At 44.9% G+C, this 15,588-nt stretch overlaps 2 protein-coding genes across 13 annotated transcripts in view; both read right to left on the minus strand.

The window, feature by feature from the left end:
• Positions 1-1,026: 1,026 nt before the first annotated feature.
• On the minus strand, positions 1,027-9,847 carry LOC110493660 (uncharacterized). Its single transcript, XM_090204778.1, has 5 exons — positions 9,694-9,847; positions 8,467-8,702; positions 7,498-8,161; positions 6,518-6,619; positions 1,027-2,215 (listed from the first exon to the last, which is right to left on the minus strand). The coding sequence occupies exons 1-3, from the start codon at positions 9,767-9,769 to the stop codon at positions 8,138-8,140; spliced, it is 336 nt and encodes a 111-aa protein (XP_090060904.1). The 5' UTR covers positions 9,770-9,847; the 3' UTR covers positions 1,027-2,215; positions 6,518-6,619; positions 7,498-8,137.
• Positions 9,848-11,794: 1,947 nt separating this feature from the next.
• The window catches only part of LOC110493661 (regulatory-associated protein of mTOR), a 181,473-nt gene continuing 177,679 nt past the window's right edge, over positions 11,795-15,588 (minus strand). For 6 of the 12 annotated variants that reach the window (XM_090204773.1, XM_090204776.1, XM_090204774.1 and 3 more), the window contains 5 exons: positions 15,266-15,352; positions 14,927-15,043; positions 14,517-14,646; positions 14,130-14,266; positions 11,795-13,904 (listed from right to left, as the gene is read on the minus strand). In XM_090204773.1, coding sequence (XP_090060899.1) covers positions 14,198-14,266; positions 14,517-14,646; positions 14,927-15,043; positions 15,266-15,352 — 403 coding nt within the window. In that variant the 3' untranslated portion in view covers positions 11,795-13,904; positions 14,130-14,197. Of the gene's footprint in view, positions 14,267-14,516; positions 14,647-14,926; positions 15,044-15,265; positions 15,353-15,588 lie in introns of all 12 variants that reach the window. The other 6 variants (XM_036949655.2, XM_036949653.2, XM_036949652.2 and 3 more) reach the window with 1 other exon arrangement.

The raw sequence follows: 15,588 nt of genomic DNA on the forward strand, positions 1-15,588 counted from the left end.
AGGGCAGAATGCTGCAGGAAACAGTGCTTCGACAGTGGAAGTCAGCTAGCAAGGCATTGTTGTCATTTTATAACAGATAAGCAGTAATAAGGGAGTACTAACTAACTCATAGTAGTGGATGTGAGTTTCTCTTTCAAACAATCCCCTGGCCTTGTACACAGCTAATTCGCCAAAGCAGGCTAGCTACTGATAGTGCAAATCTAAGTAACAGTACAGACGAAGATGAAAAATGCAGGCCTACTGTACATCTTACTGTAGAAATTGTTGAAAACTAGTCTAGGTTGGAACTGTTGCTGTTAAAATACAATAATAATTGTTATTCTTATCTGGAATAAACTGATTGAAACAAGATGCTTTTTGGGGCAAACACACTTCTGGGTTGCTCATCTACAGCAGGAAGCGGTCTCCTGCCTGACTGAGAAAGCAGTAGATGTTCTGGTCCAGTTTGGCACCACATACCTATGTGAGTCAGGGTTCTCAACTCTGACATACTTAAAAAACAAGTCCAGAAACAGTTTCAAGGCTGAGCATGACCTCTGTGTTGTACTGTCAATAGACCTGCTCTCATTAGGACTGTGTCTGTTTTCTGGTCTACAGATGTGATCAATCACTTTATTCCAGTTCAGAATAAAAAAATATGTATTGTATTTTAACAGAAACAGTTCCAACCTTGACTTTCTTTCAACAATTATTTCTACAGTAATGTACATGTAAACAGTATAATTTTTAAACCATCCCCACGCCCATACCCGGGCGCGAACCAGGGACCTTCTGCACACATCAACAACTGACTCCTACGAAGCGTCGTTACCCATCGCTCCACAAAAGCCGCGGCCCTTGCAGAGCAAGGGGAACTACTACTTCAAGGTCTCAGAGTAAGTGACGTCACTGATTGAAACGCTATTTAGCGCCCACGCTAACTAAGCTAGCCGTTTCACATCCGTTACATACAGTAGGCCAGATAATTTTTCATTACTTCGGGTTGCACGATCAAAAAGCCTGTGTGTGTGTTCTGATATTCGTCTGTGTGATGTGATCAATCCGTTTATTCCAGTTCAGAATTAACATTATTAATTATTGTATTTTAACAGCAACAGTTCCAACCTAGATAGATATGTAAGAATGTTTTAATGGGGGGGGGGGGGGATAAACATTAATACATATTTCATTTAATTGTTATTTGTTTTAGGCATAAGGGCAATGACATGTACCCATGTATAGTTGCATATTTTCCTAAGCTTGAGTCCCAGGAAAACACAGAAATTCTTATTTGGGTCCCAGGCTGAAAAAGTTTAAGAACCCCTGATCTACTCCGATTTGAAGTGGATCATAGCTTTCACCATGATTCACCTGGTCAGTCTGTGTCATGGAAAGAACGGGTGGTAATATTTGGTATACTCAGTGTAGCTACACAGCATTACAGACATTCATTGGTATCACACCAAACAACATTTGCGCTATTGACACAATGCAAAAAATATTAATAATAATAATTATTAATAATAAATCAATTAACCAAACCCAAAATATATACACACATTTCTATTGATGATGGACTAGTGTACTGTATATACAGAATCAGATCTATGCATTTAGACACGCACACATTGTTTTTGGACAAACAGACTATTAGACAAATGGGCTAGTTCCATCATTCGATAGACATGCAGTCAGACAGGCAGACAGACACAGTGAGGTGAGAACACAGGAAAGTATGTTGATAATGACAGGAAAGTACATCTCTTCCAGACAGCAGCAGGAGAGGGAGCAATGGGGCCAGTTCAACTGTCTGTCACTGGGACTGATGTTGACAACAAGCCCCTTGGTGTCAACCATATTGTGTACACTACACCTGTACCTTCTGAAATTACATCTACAACACATAAAAAAGTAGTAATATTTTCTCAAAGGAACACATTTTGGCCATTTTCCCCTCTCTAAAATGTCTGTGGGGATTTTTTTGTTTGAGCCATTGATCCAATTGTTGTCATCCTTGGTTTTCCTCCCACATATCCCTTTATTCAACCAAGTGGTGCAAAATGTTGGTTCTTTTTTGGTTCAAACCAAAAAAGTCCCTCCCTCTGTGGGGTTTCTCTACAATGTTGCTGGGAGACTGTAGCTGATGACTGTTGCTGATGCCAGCAGGAAGTAATGCCACACTCTTGCGTCCCATTGGTCGCTCTTCCCTCCATGCCGTCAAAGGGTGGCGCTGCGTCTGTAATAAGATGATATGGCCACTCTCAACACCACAATCACTACTGAACACAGCTGCCCTGTAGCTAGCTACATCCTGCAAACCACTGCAGAATCTTCACATCTAATGAGGCATGTTTGCTGAAGTAAAACATCAATTGTTAAGACCCGTATCGATTTGTATATAAGGAACTAAGCTAAATACACACACACACAGCAAGCCTCTCTGCCATGTCCTCTCTCATGCATTCTAAGTTGCACAGGATGTCTACAGCTGGACGGTAAGACAATGCATTTTTGTTCCTCTAACAGGAAAATATGAGAGGAGATGCAGAGAGTTAAGAAGTCACCTAAGGTCACCTCAGAGACCCCTATATGCACACCGTATGGGTGTCATGATATGGACTGACGTTAGGATGACAACTTCTGACACCAACATGCTACAAGCAGCTTGCATGCTAACGGCTATCATGAAATGGCACACACGCATGGGGGGTGAGACGGACGTGGGCAGCTGAACGTCGGTTATGGTTCGAAGCATGACGATAGGTCAAGATGGAACACACAGGAGAGAGTAGGAAAACGGGATACCTTTGGGCAGGTTATAAACCTCCACTGTGCTGTGGATAAGACTCACTGTTAGAGAGTCATCTGATTTAGGGCTCGAAGGCTTTCTGAGAAATGGTGAACATAAAGTCAATGTTGGCAGTGACACAACAAGAGATAATGTCTTAATTCTAGGACCTTTAAAGCGTGTGGCGAAATCTGCTCGGAGCCTTCACCATGCGCTGCCACTTTAAGAGCGTATGAGCAGTAAGGAAGGAGGAAATAAAGAGAGCTCGTTCAGCTCTTTGGGGAGGGGCTCTTTGGTGGCGCGACAGTTTGATTGTGTGTGCTGTGCTGCAGAAGTTTTGTTTGTTTCAGCGTGTGTAGTTTATAGAGTATTTAACTCAATCATCGGTGTAATCGCTCTAGGTTGTGGTTGTTTTCGTTTGGGACCGCGGCCGTTATGGATCGCATGGATTAGTAGCAACATTGTTGCGAAGCTTTAACATACAAACCAACAAACCATCGGACAGTCAGACAGTACACCTGCACGCCTGAAGACCACAGCTAAGATCTCTCTTGTTCTCTTTCTCTTCCCTCTATCGTTCCAGTGCTTTACCCTGCAACAGACTCTCTATTTTTCCAATGCACTTCCCATTGAAGTTCATTAGAGCTGGACTATTATTGCCCTGCCAGAAGTATTTGGACATTTTAGTTAAAAGGGAGGTTGCTTGCAAGTTGTGTATTGTTATGTGAACTGTATTGAGGTGTACTAATGACATGTGGCCGAGAAGACTGTGGACATTTTTAAGGCCTTTGTTGTGTCGATGAACACCCCCCACATTCATACCCTTTGCACTCATCCACTAGAAAATAATACAGATTATTGCAAACCCTATGTTGATGACTGTGTTCGTTCTTGTATGAAGTTGCTGTTGAATTGCTCTGCCATTATTAGTATTAGTATTATTGTATGAGGTATTCTTGTTTGGGTTACCCCTGTGCTGTGATGTGGGTTTTATATGGTGTGTATTCTTTTTTCTCTCCACTGGCTATCTGGTAAACAGGCTACCCTCTAGGCAGTCTCTTCTGCTGATGTGTGTGGGTCTGGTAGTGGTACTCTCTCTATTCTACTCTTTTCCTTTCGGCATGGTTAATACCTGCCTGGCACCCGAACAAAATCTTTCTTTACCCCTCTCTAATAAATACCGCTACAGAATTGGCGCCCAAACAGGGACTTGAAGAGAAACACCCATGACACCATCCACACAAGGTTGAATCATGTATTTTGTTGGAACCCCATACTGTGTCAATGTGGACACACCTGATGGTAATCATGTTCGAGATTCTTTCATTGTGGAAGGACTCGATGAACTAATGGAGTTGTTTCCCCTCCGCAAAGCCACTGCATCAGCCATTGCTCTAATTCTGAGAAGGGAGGTCTTTACCAGATTCGGGATTCCAGACCAAATCCTCTCTGACCGTGGTCCGCAGTTCATATCAGGAATCTACAAAGAGCTCTGTACCTACTGGGGTGTAATTGCCAAGTTGACCACAGCCTATCATCCTCAGACCAACCTGACCGAGAGGGTAAACCGAACCCTGAAGGGGATGATTGCTTCATTCGTGGGGGATCAGCACACAAGGTGGGATCAGCATCTCCCTGAATTTCGCTTTGCACTGAACTCTGCCGTGCAGGAGACTTCTGGGGTCACTCCCGCCGAACTCCACCTGGGAAGACCACTAAAAGGTCCGATGGACCGAGTCTTGCAAAGTTTGAATGTTTCACCTGACTGCCCAGCGTTTGATGCCGTACAACACCACCACACCTTGCTAGCCAGAGTGGAGGCCAGCAAACCCAAAGCCAAACAACGACAGCTGAGAAACTATGACAAACATAGACGAGACGTGTGTTTTCCACCCCAGTCTCGTGTCTGGGTATGTTCACATCATCTGTCAAAGGCATCTAAGAAGTTCACTGCCAAGCTAGCTTCGAGATGGAAAGGTCCATACCGTGTAGTGCAGCAGTTGGGACCAGTGAACTACTTGGTCTGTTTGGAGGACACTGGGGAAGATGTCAGGACAGTGCATGTTGTTGACCTAAAGCCCTGCTACCCTACGGCAGAAGAGCTGAATCGCAGGCAAAAGCAACACCTGCAGGACCTCTTCGTGGAGGACTCTGATGAGGAAGACTTCCCTGGTTTTGTGTAGCAGGAACATGAACCTGTCAAAGCCCGCATCCTCTCTGTTTCTACAGGCATTTTTTCATGGGGGGAGGAGTGTGGCGAAATCTGCACGGAGTCTTCACCGTGCACTTCCACTTTAAGAGCACATGAGCAGTAAGGAAGGAGGAAATAAAGAGAGCTTGTTCAGCTCGTGGGGAGGGCCTCTTTGGTGGCGCGACAGTTTGATTGTGTGTGCTGCAGAAGTTTTGTTTGTTTTCAGCGTGTGTAGTTCATAGAGTGTTTAACTCAATCATCGGTGTAATCGCTCTAGGTTGTGGTTGTTTTCGTTTGGGACCGCGGCCGTTATGGATCGCATGGATTAGTAGCAACATTGTTGCGAAGCTTTAACATACAAACCAACAAACCATCGGACAGTCAGACAGTACACCTGCACGCCTGAAGACCACAGCTAAGATCTCTCTTGTTCTCTTTCTCTTCCCTCTATCGTTCCAGTGCTTTACCCTGCAACAGACTCTCTATTTTTCCAATGCACTTCCCATTGAAGTTCATTAGAGCTGGACTATTATTGCCCTGCCAGAAGTATTTGGACATTTTAGTTAAAAGGGAGGTTGCTTGCAAGTTGTGTATTGTTATGTGAACTGTATTGAGGTGTACTAATGACATGTGGCCGAGAAGACTGTGGACATTTTTAAGGCCTTTGTTGTGTCGATGAACACCCCCCACATTCATACCCTTTGCACTCATCCACTAGAAAATAATACAGATTATTGCAAATCCTATGTTGATGACTGTGTTCGTTCTTGTATGAAGTTGCTGTTGAATTGCTCTGCCATTATTAGTATTAGTATTATTGTATGAGGTATTCTTGTTTGGGTTACCCCTGTGCTGTGATGTGGGTTTTATATGGTGTGTATTCTTTTTTCTCTCCACTGGCTATCTGGTAAACAGGCTACCCTCTAGGCAGTCTCTTCTGCTGAGGTGTGTGGGTCTGGTAGTGGTACTCGTCTCTATTCTACTCTTTTCCTTTCGGCATGGTTAATACCTGCCTGGCGCCCGAACAAAATCTTTCTTTACCCCTCTAATAAATACCGCTACAAGCGCATTAAAGGGACAGTTAATTCATTATGAAATCAAAGGTTGTTAAATGTTTTCAGATCACACCTAAAACGAAATGGTGCTTATCGTTCACATTTATTTGGGATTGAGGCATATGGCCGGATCTACATAACAGATACCATGGGACATGGTTGAATCTCGTCAATAGACCACTTTCAAGTTCTGAAAACATCTGACAAGCTTTTCATTTTGGAGTGAACTATCCCTTTAAGGCCCATTGGCTGTGCTGTGTGTGGCAACATGGTGCTAAGCACTGACCAAAACCATTGGCGCCAGCTAATGCTATCATCCTAGATAGCCACTGTCACAGAAAACTTCTTAGGAAATAGGCATTCCAACTCACACTGACAGTTCAGTTGCGTTCTCTCTTTTACCTATACAATAAAGAGAAGGGGATGAGAGAGAGAAGAGGCTATTCATACAAAGTCAGACACCAGCAAAGGCCTGTATTTCTGGGGGACTATAGGTCTCTCTACCTCTCTTGGAATTGTAGCACAGCACGCAGGCGAGGACCAGGACAGCCACCACTAGCAGAAAGCAGGCCACGATAAAACATTTCTTCCACATTGCCATCTTCACTGTAGAGAGAGAGAGGAAGGAAGAGTGAGAGAGGTAGGGAGAGAGATGCAGGGAGAGGGGGGAGGTAGGCAGGGTGTTTGTGAGAGGAAAAGGGTAAAGGTTGAAAGACAGTTAGGGTGGGTGGAGATGAGGACAGGGTGGAGAGAGGGGACAGAGGATGGTTGAAAGAGAGAGAAAGTCAATCTTAAAGTTCAGAGTCAAATGTCCATCTGCTTCCTCCTCTTGGGGTCTGAACTTAAGCGTTCCCTTCATTCCCCCTCTCCTCCTCATCCCCCTATCTTCTGCCTTGCCATTGGAGTTGCCGTAGTGCCAATATGGAGGGGGGGGGGGGGCAGGCTGGGTCTAATTGCTCTGGATAATGAGTGCTGGCCACGTCGTGCTGAGGAGTCATAACCCATGGGAGCCTAGCGCTTTGCCGCTAGCATCCGGATTGACTGCGCTCTCGCGTTAGCCGTCGGCACAGAGTGGCTGCGGGGAATTTAGCGTGGCTCATGCTAATCAACGCCACAGCAGAGGAGCTCATTGGGGTTCGTTAATAGTGGGGTCAGATAACCTTGCTGGCAGGCACTGGGGTGGAGGGATCAGATCAGACAGAAGTAAACTTGTCAGTTGTCACTGAAGCAGCAGTGTTGTGAGAAGAGCAAAACTGTCGCTGCTGGTCCAAAGAGGAGTCTTTCGTTTCTACACGAGTGGTGCTGTGAACGCAAATCAATCTAGACTGGTGCATCCAGTAAGAGCAGTAAATAAATGCGTGTCTATGGTGGAGTGTGTGGACACCCGCTGTGTGTGCTGTTTGCCTGTCTCTCAACCTATTGTGATAAGTAAAGCAGGGCCTTGCTCTATCTTCTCAGAGTGTGTGTGTGTGTGTAACTCTCACCATCTACGGTGACAGGCTGACTCTGGACCATGATAGTGTAGTTGATGGCCTTGCAGTAGTAGGTGCCACTGTGCTCATTCCCCCCTCCCTTGATCCGGTGGGAATTGGGTTGAGGTGGTTGAGGTGGTGAACAGCGGCTATGTTCCCACTTCGGTACCACTTACAGGTGACGGGCGGGGAACCTTCCACCCCATAGATCAGGTACATCTCATCTCCCTCTGTGACCCCCGACAGGTCTGGGGTGATGATGACTCCTGGATTGGACAGAGGCACTGGGAGAGGGGTTTTTCTGATGGTTAAATAAGAAATGTGCAATAATGCTACAATCCAATGAAGCATGGACGTGTTTAACGTTGTATACCATTCCACACTTCAACAGGCTCAGCTAAGACTGCGGTGGTGTTTGTTGCTGACCAACGCGTCGACTTTGGGGTTGTTCTGTGCCTCACATTTATAGTCCACTGTGTCGCTGTAGTGCTGGACGGTGATAGGGAAGATGGCCTGATGGTGCGGCTGCTGCACGGTGGTCGAGTTACCCTCAGAATACTTCTTCCACAAGGTGTAGTCGATGGGTAGGCTGCCTCGGTCTGAGTGACAGCGCACCTGAAGGGCTTTCCCACGATCACTCTGCCAATGGCTGTTATCTCTGGGTTACTGTCAAGAACTGGGGAATGAATAGAACAAGTGATTGAAATTACAAAATGGACTGTTCATGTGGAGAGGTCACCTTCCAATGACATCAACATTACTTAGCGGCTACACGTATGACCACACTTCGACTCAAAGGTTGTATCTGAGTCAAGAGTTACATTTAAAAACGGGTGTTCTTCACCTAAAAGAGCAATTTCCCACATTATCATTTTTGATTGGAGTTCCCCTTTAATATCATATTGTTGTGACAGATACTGCATCCATACATGTTATCAGCATATCCTTAGCTTAGCTTAGCTCCTTGCCCTGTATGCTCACCTTGCATTCGTACTTCCCAGTGTTTGCCACTCTGGCCATGCGCAGAGAGTAGAGGAGGTCCTCTGTGGCGGTGGTGCTCTTCGTGTACACCACGGTGTTGTCCTTGTAGATGGTGTATTCACGGTTCAGGAACCAAGAGCTGCTGACTAAGGCCTGGCAGCGTACCATCACATTGGTACCTTGGGAGACGACGTTGCTGGGCTCCAGAGTCAGATTGACACTTCGGATTGTGAACACTGGAGAAATAACTCAACGTCAATGCTCTGACTGATCAAAAGTTCTAGAAAACAAGCCTTTGTGATCTCATACCAAAGCACATTATTTAGTGAATTCACACTTGGTAGTGACATTAATCTTTTCACTGAGGCCAAAAAAGATATCCCCATAGTAAGAGAACAGTGCAATAAATATATAGCTAGTCATCTTCCAGCTCCAAGATATTCAGATGAAATCACTCACACCAATGAATTGGATATAAACACAGACCCTCAACAAAAACAACATAAGTCTTTTGATTCAGTTCATGCTGATAGCGAACTGTTTTCCCACATTTGTCCTCCACAGAGTACTTCTTTAGATAAAGGGGCCTCCCAGTGGGGTCTAGTGCGGAGCGGACATTCCTCTGCCAGGTTTCCCCCTCTATCCTAACAGGAGGCGGCGGCGTGTGACACTGCTAACACGGGTTTCCACATTTTTTCCAGTGTCTCGGACTCCAAAAGTGTGAAAACACTGATAAGACAAGATCCAGGAACCATTCTCATAGGATTTCCAGTGTGTCAATACGGTTTTAGCTGTGTTAATACTACGATTAGGGTATATCAGTCACCGCTCAGTATAAGATATGTTTCAGTAAAACAAGTCCATAGCATTAGAAAGAAGTAGATAAGCAAGAACGTCCAGTCCCAAAGCACACAATCTATGAATACACAAACCTTCACAGAGAGAACCAAAACAATAGCTGAATACATACCACTCCTAAAGAAAAACCTGAAATACACAGAGTTCCCTGGTTTTGCAAACTGCATTCACTGCACTCTTGACTATCCTATTTTAAGAATCTCTTCAAGAACACTAATACATACATGCCTGTGATTCCGCCACTTGGTCTGGATGGAACAGGAGGGGGAAAAGAACACACTACATCAACGTAAAGAAAATCCTTACTTCCTTATTTCCCCACCCAACCCAAAACCCTCCCAGAGGGAGATTATCATCAAACTTCCTTACAGGTGGGGAGGAGAACAGAGATTAGCAGTAGTAGTTGGGTGACCATCCTGAGTGAGGGCTGTTGGGGCTCCCACATCGGTGGTGGCTGTCCTGGGCTGATGCGACTGGGGGGATAGTAGTGGGATGGGAGGAGGGAGAGGACAGGGGAGGTGCTCTACCTAGGCCACAGAGTGGGCCGCTGGTTATCACAGCGAGCATAGCCCTCGACTTGGCTTCATTTTCCAGGAAGTGACTGTTGTTTCCTCAGGATGTGGGAGCTGCTGGAACTTTGCTGTTTTGGAATGTTCTCTTTCTGGGCTGTGTGTGTAGTCATAGACACTGCTCAGCATGCTTAGGGTGCAGTAGGAAGGAGCTAACCTTTGCCCCCCCCAAGTGTCTGGGCCTCTACAGGTACTATGGGGTAACATGGAGTGGGGCACCCTTGCTTCGGTGCTCAGGAGAGCATGTTTCCTGAGGGTAGGATATCACATTGTGCTCGTTCGTTACAGTTTACACCGTCGTAAATCCCAGCATGCCCTTCAAAGCTGTCAAACTACTGTTAGCTTAAGCTCCTAGTTACGATTTTGTTTGTTTTAACTTCTACTGAGCTACCTACCGCCAGACATATTATACCTTATTGGATGAACTTATTAGAACAAAATAAACAGTTTTACTATGATATACCACTCTTACCTTTGTACCAATATGAAATAAAAAATAAGATGAAAATGTATGCACTCACTAAGTCACTTTGGTTAAGAGTATCTGCTAAATGACAAAAATGTAAATGTACATTTCTTAAGGGCAGGGTAAGTTACTTTCTAAATGTAATCCGTTATGGTTACCTGTCCAAAATTGTAAAAAGTAACTACATTTTTGGTTTACCATAACTCCAACGTAATCGTATCACTTACTTTTGGATTAGTTTCCCTTTAAGAGGCATTAGAAGACAAAAAGGATACATCAAACACATTTGGTATGTCATCGTAGTGGTCTCTGACTCGCTCAGGTTGAATAAACTTGAATGTCATTGAGAAAACAGAAAGGGGTCCATGTATTTTTTTCACTCAAGAACAAGCAACCTCTTTATACCCCCTTAAGCAGGGTTGGGGACTAACTGATTACATGTAATTTGATTACAAAACAAACTAATCTTTTACACTACCAGCAAAATAATAATCAGATTACAGACACTTTTGAAAAACTAGATTACTTATTGGATTACTTTTAAATTCACTTTACAATTTTTGCCTGAGATCCAGTTGGGCAAGACAGTGCGAGACTGGACTCATCTTAGCTCCTGCCCTGCCTCCAGTTAAGGCACACTTATCTGTACCTCCAGACCAGTAGGATTTTATTCCATGTCTAAACTCAGATAGGGGACTGCTAGTTGGCAAGTATCATTGGATGTTATCAATTAAACTGTCTCTCTTTATACTGAGGCTTTCTTGACCTTTAACCATAGACAAATCAATGTCACGGCAAACAGAGAAACAGTTCAAAGTTAAGGCCTCTATTCAATGCGTCTCGCTGAATTGTTACAGATTGTACGACAGACATGTGAAGGTCATATCCTATTGAGCCGAGATATGCAGTATTTATGGTGAATGCAGTGTCAGCTAAAGTAGAAACATTGCCATATAATTTCAATCGCTCTGTAACTTCCACGATAGGGATTGAATAAAGCCCTAAATCTGATTTTATTCAGAACATTCATGAAATACCAAACAAATAAATACAAGGATTCAGAATGAAAAACAAAAACTAAATGTAGCAAGCAGCACCTCGAATCTCAGGCTTAATTAAGTCCATGAAAAATATTTGAATCATCTCTTTGCTATGAAATTCATACCAGGACTGATTTTCACAGACACTCACTCCTCAGGGGATTTTTTTTAAGCGGTCTGGTGAGAAGGAAAATATGCCTGATAAAAAAAAAAGTAATTTTCATTATTTTTTAAACATTCCTGATCAACCGATTTGGTAATGACACGAATATTGTGACGCAAAAGTAGATACATTTGTCTTACACAATACATGTAGAACTTCATAATGAGAGCATGAACATTAACACAAACATGAAAACACACACCAGCAACAAAAAACACCAGGAAAACTAGTGTTGTTGTGTATTTGGTTTATTTTACTGACTTCATCTCCTGTCCTATAAACCAGTCAGCAAAGCCGTCTTCCGTCACAGAGAAACACCCGATTGCTTTCATTTCTCCTAAAGTATTCAAAGTTTATTCTTGTTTCCATATCTAAAATGTTAAAACTCAAAGAAGGATATCTAGAGATGTGATTCTGAGCATGGCTGACAGACAGCGTTGTGGGGTTTTGCTGTAGGTGTCAGTGAAAGCAGTGGAGGCTGCAGTACCTCCTCCGTACCCTAGAGGGTGAGCTACTGAGCGTAGTGGGGCTTGGTTATGACCGCGAGCGCAGCCGCTTCTACAGAATGCATGGCATGTGTTACCGGTTACCCTGCCCGATTCAGTCCACAGGCAAAGCATTATTGTCCATTCCTTTCTAGAGTGATAGCCAAGCTGAGGACTTTAGAGGCAAAAAGGTGATGGGAGCATCCATGGGGGAGTACTGTATGAGGAGAGACACCGTGTGGGTGAGAGCGTCTGTGAAAGGGGGAGAAACAGTCCTCTCTCATCTCTCCATCCCACTGAGGTCCAAGGCAAACAAACACCAGCAAATTAAAAATATAAAATCACAAAAAACGGAAGAAAAAAAAAAGTTTCAAAGAAAAACAGGAAGGTAATACAGAGCAAACCCAAAAAGCGACCCCTAATAGAGGCACATTAATTGCGATACCGCACTTGGAGCGAGTGTTGACCAGAGGGGTAACCCTTGTTAAAAAAAAGAAAGAAAGGCACCTCAGGACTCACTGAACTGATTTTGTGACGTTTTTTTGAGACGTCGTGGTATTATGTGGCTCATGAGGTACCTGAGCTAGTGTTGGAGGTTGACAGAAGGAGCTGTGGCTTTTGACAACAAGGACACTGAACTGAAGAAGTGCTATGGATCGTTACTGTGTATTTACCAGTGGTGTCACTCCTCTTTTTCGACCCAACTTCTATCACAATCTTCTTGAAACTCCTTTTCTGCTAAAGAACCCACACGGCTGGCAAATAAAACCAAGGTTAAAAGAAAAAAAAGAAAAGAAAATTGCTGTAGACATTTCTCCAAAAAGGGAAGCGGATAGCAGGGTGGAGGTTGGTAGTTTGCACACAGGGGAAAGAGCTGCCTAGGGCTGGTGTGTGTGTTTCTGGGGACAGTCCATACACAGTTTATAAAGTCCTCATAAGCCTGTGTGCGAGAATGCAGCAAAGTAGCAGTAGAACCCCATTCCCTCGTCCCCATTGGTGTCAATGGGGATGAGGGGATGCAGTGGGCGCTGTGTTTCTTCTCGTCCAGCCGCGGGGTGCTTCTGGCTGGGGTTAGGTCTGTAGGAAAGACTGGGGATGGGCATTGGTCAAGCGGGCCTCAGCCAGAGCTCTGGAACTGATACTTCAGGACCCCAGCAAACTGCTCCGTGTCTCCCAGTGCTGGGGCTCCTCAGGTGGGTATGGCTCAGCTGATGAGTGGGGGGGTCTGGAGCTAGAGCAGCAGAAGCTTGGAGGCTGTAGAGAGCTCCTAGCTAATTCCTTATTGCTTTGCAGGTAGGGCAGACAAGTAGCATCAGTCTTGGGATTAGAGCTGAGCAGTAGTCACCCATTGCGCTATGGACATGAGGTCAGCCTTTGGGCATAGGACAATGGAGATGAATGGCAAAGGTTGGTGAGGTTAGCACAATTGGGTGAGGGTGCATGGATGCAAGGTCTGGTTAGTCCTACAGTATAGCATGGTAGTGGACATCTGTATGGGCATCGGTTTGTGTCCAAGGCTGTGGGCCGGCCCACTTTGGGCACATCTGTGCTCTGTTCTACATTTCACTTTCTCTCAGATGTGCCCCGTCTGTCAAAGTGCCTGGCTGTTTCAGAGGAAAAGCCTGTAGTCCACCATCTTGTACGCGAACAGTGAGAGAAAGTCTATTAGCTACAGCGGGGGGGCTTTCAATAAGGGTTGTGCGGGCGTCCGTGAGCCACGCCTTTCAGGTCCAGAGTCGTGTGTGAGAGATAGCCTCTTGACCCCGATGCATAGAGGTCATAGAAAGGTAATGTAGAGGTCACTCCGAGTTCATTCAGGTAGCGACACCGCCTGTCTCCCCCAGCCAAGGCTGGAACCTTTAAAATAGACCTATTATTCATCTCTGTATACACGCAATTAAATATACACACTCCTCAGCACTGCCAAGTCTACAATCAATAGCTTCATAATAAGAATATGAATAAAACGATCAAGAATAATCAGATAATCAGTCAACATCATAACACGAGTTTGTCAGCAGCCATCACTATAGAACATTCAGGGGTGGTAACAATTGCATATGTACATTAGAAGTCATTTACATCCTGGCTCCGAGGGTGAGAGGTCAGGGGTCAAAGGTAAAGTTCAAGGGGGGGTTGACGCTGAGGGGTTATCTGAGCCTCTTCTCCGCTGAGTAGATGGACATGTAGTAGTCGTTGCTGCCCACCGCCAGGTGGGGCTGTTGGGACACAGGGAGAGAGAAAGAGAGAATATAATGGACTCAAAGACAGGCGTAAAAACATTCATTTTCCAAACCATTTAGTGTAATTAGGTGTGATGAAAAGACAGGTTTTGCAGAGTATAGTTTAAGAGACATTGGGATAACTCCTTGTACCCACGCAACTTATTCACCCAAATCGTAGTTCCCATGTTACGTTATCTAGTTGAGATTCTATGATACTATGAAGAGAATAAGAATGGCATAGTACCCAGTAGGGATGGAAGGCCAAACAGCTGATGGCCCCGATCCTTTGGCCCATGAAACCGTCATAATACTTGATGTTGCTGATCACGTCACCGTTGGAGTTGTACACGGCTATGAACTGGTTCATCGATCCACTGGGAGAGGATGGAGAGAATGAAGGAAAGAGCGAGAAATTAGTTTCATAGCTGCGATACCAAATGTAGCAAACGTTGAAATCGTCAGACCGTCCCCCACCTTTCATCCGTTGATATAGTATTGACCACATTTGATTCCTCAAAGTGAGTTCAGACCATAGAGTTTGATAGAGGGTTACAAAAAATGGGTTATATCCATCTGGAGTCCTCTATGGAACTCTATGGTTTAGACCATTTATGAAGGCCCTTCCTGCCGCGTGCCGTAAACCTGTGAACTCACCAGGCGAACAGGTTGGCCTGTGGATGGATGTCCAGCGCCGTTAACCCCTTCACCGTCTGCAGCACGTTCACAGAGTCCGGCGACCGCAGCTCGAAGAACCGCACGTCTCCATCGACACTGGGGAGGAGGACGAAGGAGTCAAAACAGTACATGACATGTCATCACATCCATTTAGATCTACAGGAAGTAGGGCCGCTGGTCTTGGACCGAGCCACAGACAGCGAGAGAACTAGAGCGTGTGAGAGAGTCAAGAATATTAGTATGACCAAATCTGGACACCCGACCGTCACAGAGATATTCCATCAACCAACCATTCAATCACTCATCAACGAGCACTACCTGACACTAATGATTTTGCCGTCCGTCTGCTTCTGCAGGTGGGCCTTGACCACCCAGGACGAGTGTTCCCTGTATGTCATCACACGACTGTGGGGAGACACAGAGGAAAAGCATCATCAACTTCAGTCCACCTACAACCATGTTGTTGTTCACAGGAGAGACCGAGGCAAATGTGAAAAGTAAGCAGCGTGAGTGGATGGACTCCAACATAGTTCATCAACATGCAAGACGCCACACAGTGTAAAAGTGAAGGGTGTATGAGAATTTAAAGCAGTGCCGTTGTGTTGGTCTGAGTTATCAATCAATCAAATGTATTTATAAAG

The sequence above is a fragment of the Oncorhynchus mykiss genome, chromosome 17 (genome assembly GCF_057628025.1).
Source record: "Oncorhynchus mykiss isolate SJ-2025 chromosome 17, ASM5762802v1, whole genome shotgun sequence".
Taxonomy (NCBI): domain Eukaryota; kingdom Metazoa; phylum Chordata; class Actinopteri; order Salmoniformes; family Salmonidae; genus Oncorhynchus; species Oncorhynchus mykiss.

What these genes read in the sequence shown, in the direction of transcription:
- LOC110493660 (XM_090204778.1), bottom strand. Translation starts at nt 9,769, where the DNA reads ATGTGGGAGCCCCAACAGCCCTCACTCAGGATGGTCACCCAACTACTA. An exon ending in CTCTGTTCTCCTCCCCACCT is followed by an intron (nt 8,703 to 9,693) that starts GTAAGGAAGTTT and finishes TTATTTCTCCAG; the next exon opens with TGTTCACAATCCGAAGTGTC. An exon ending in CTGGGAAGTACGAATGCAAG is followed by an intron (nt 8,162 to 8,466) that starts GTGAGCATACAG and finishes TTCATTCCCCAG; the next exon opens with TTCTTGACAGTAACCCAGAG.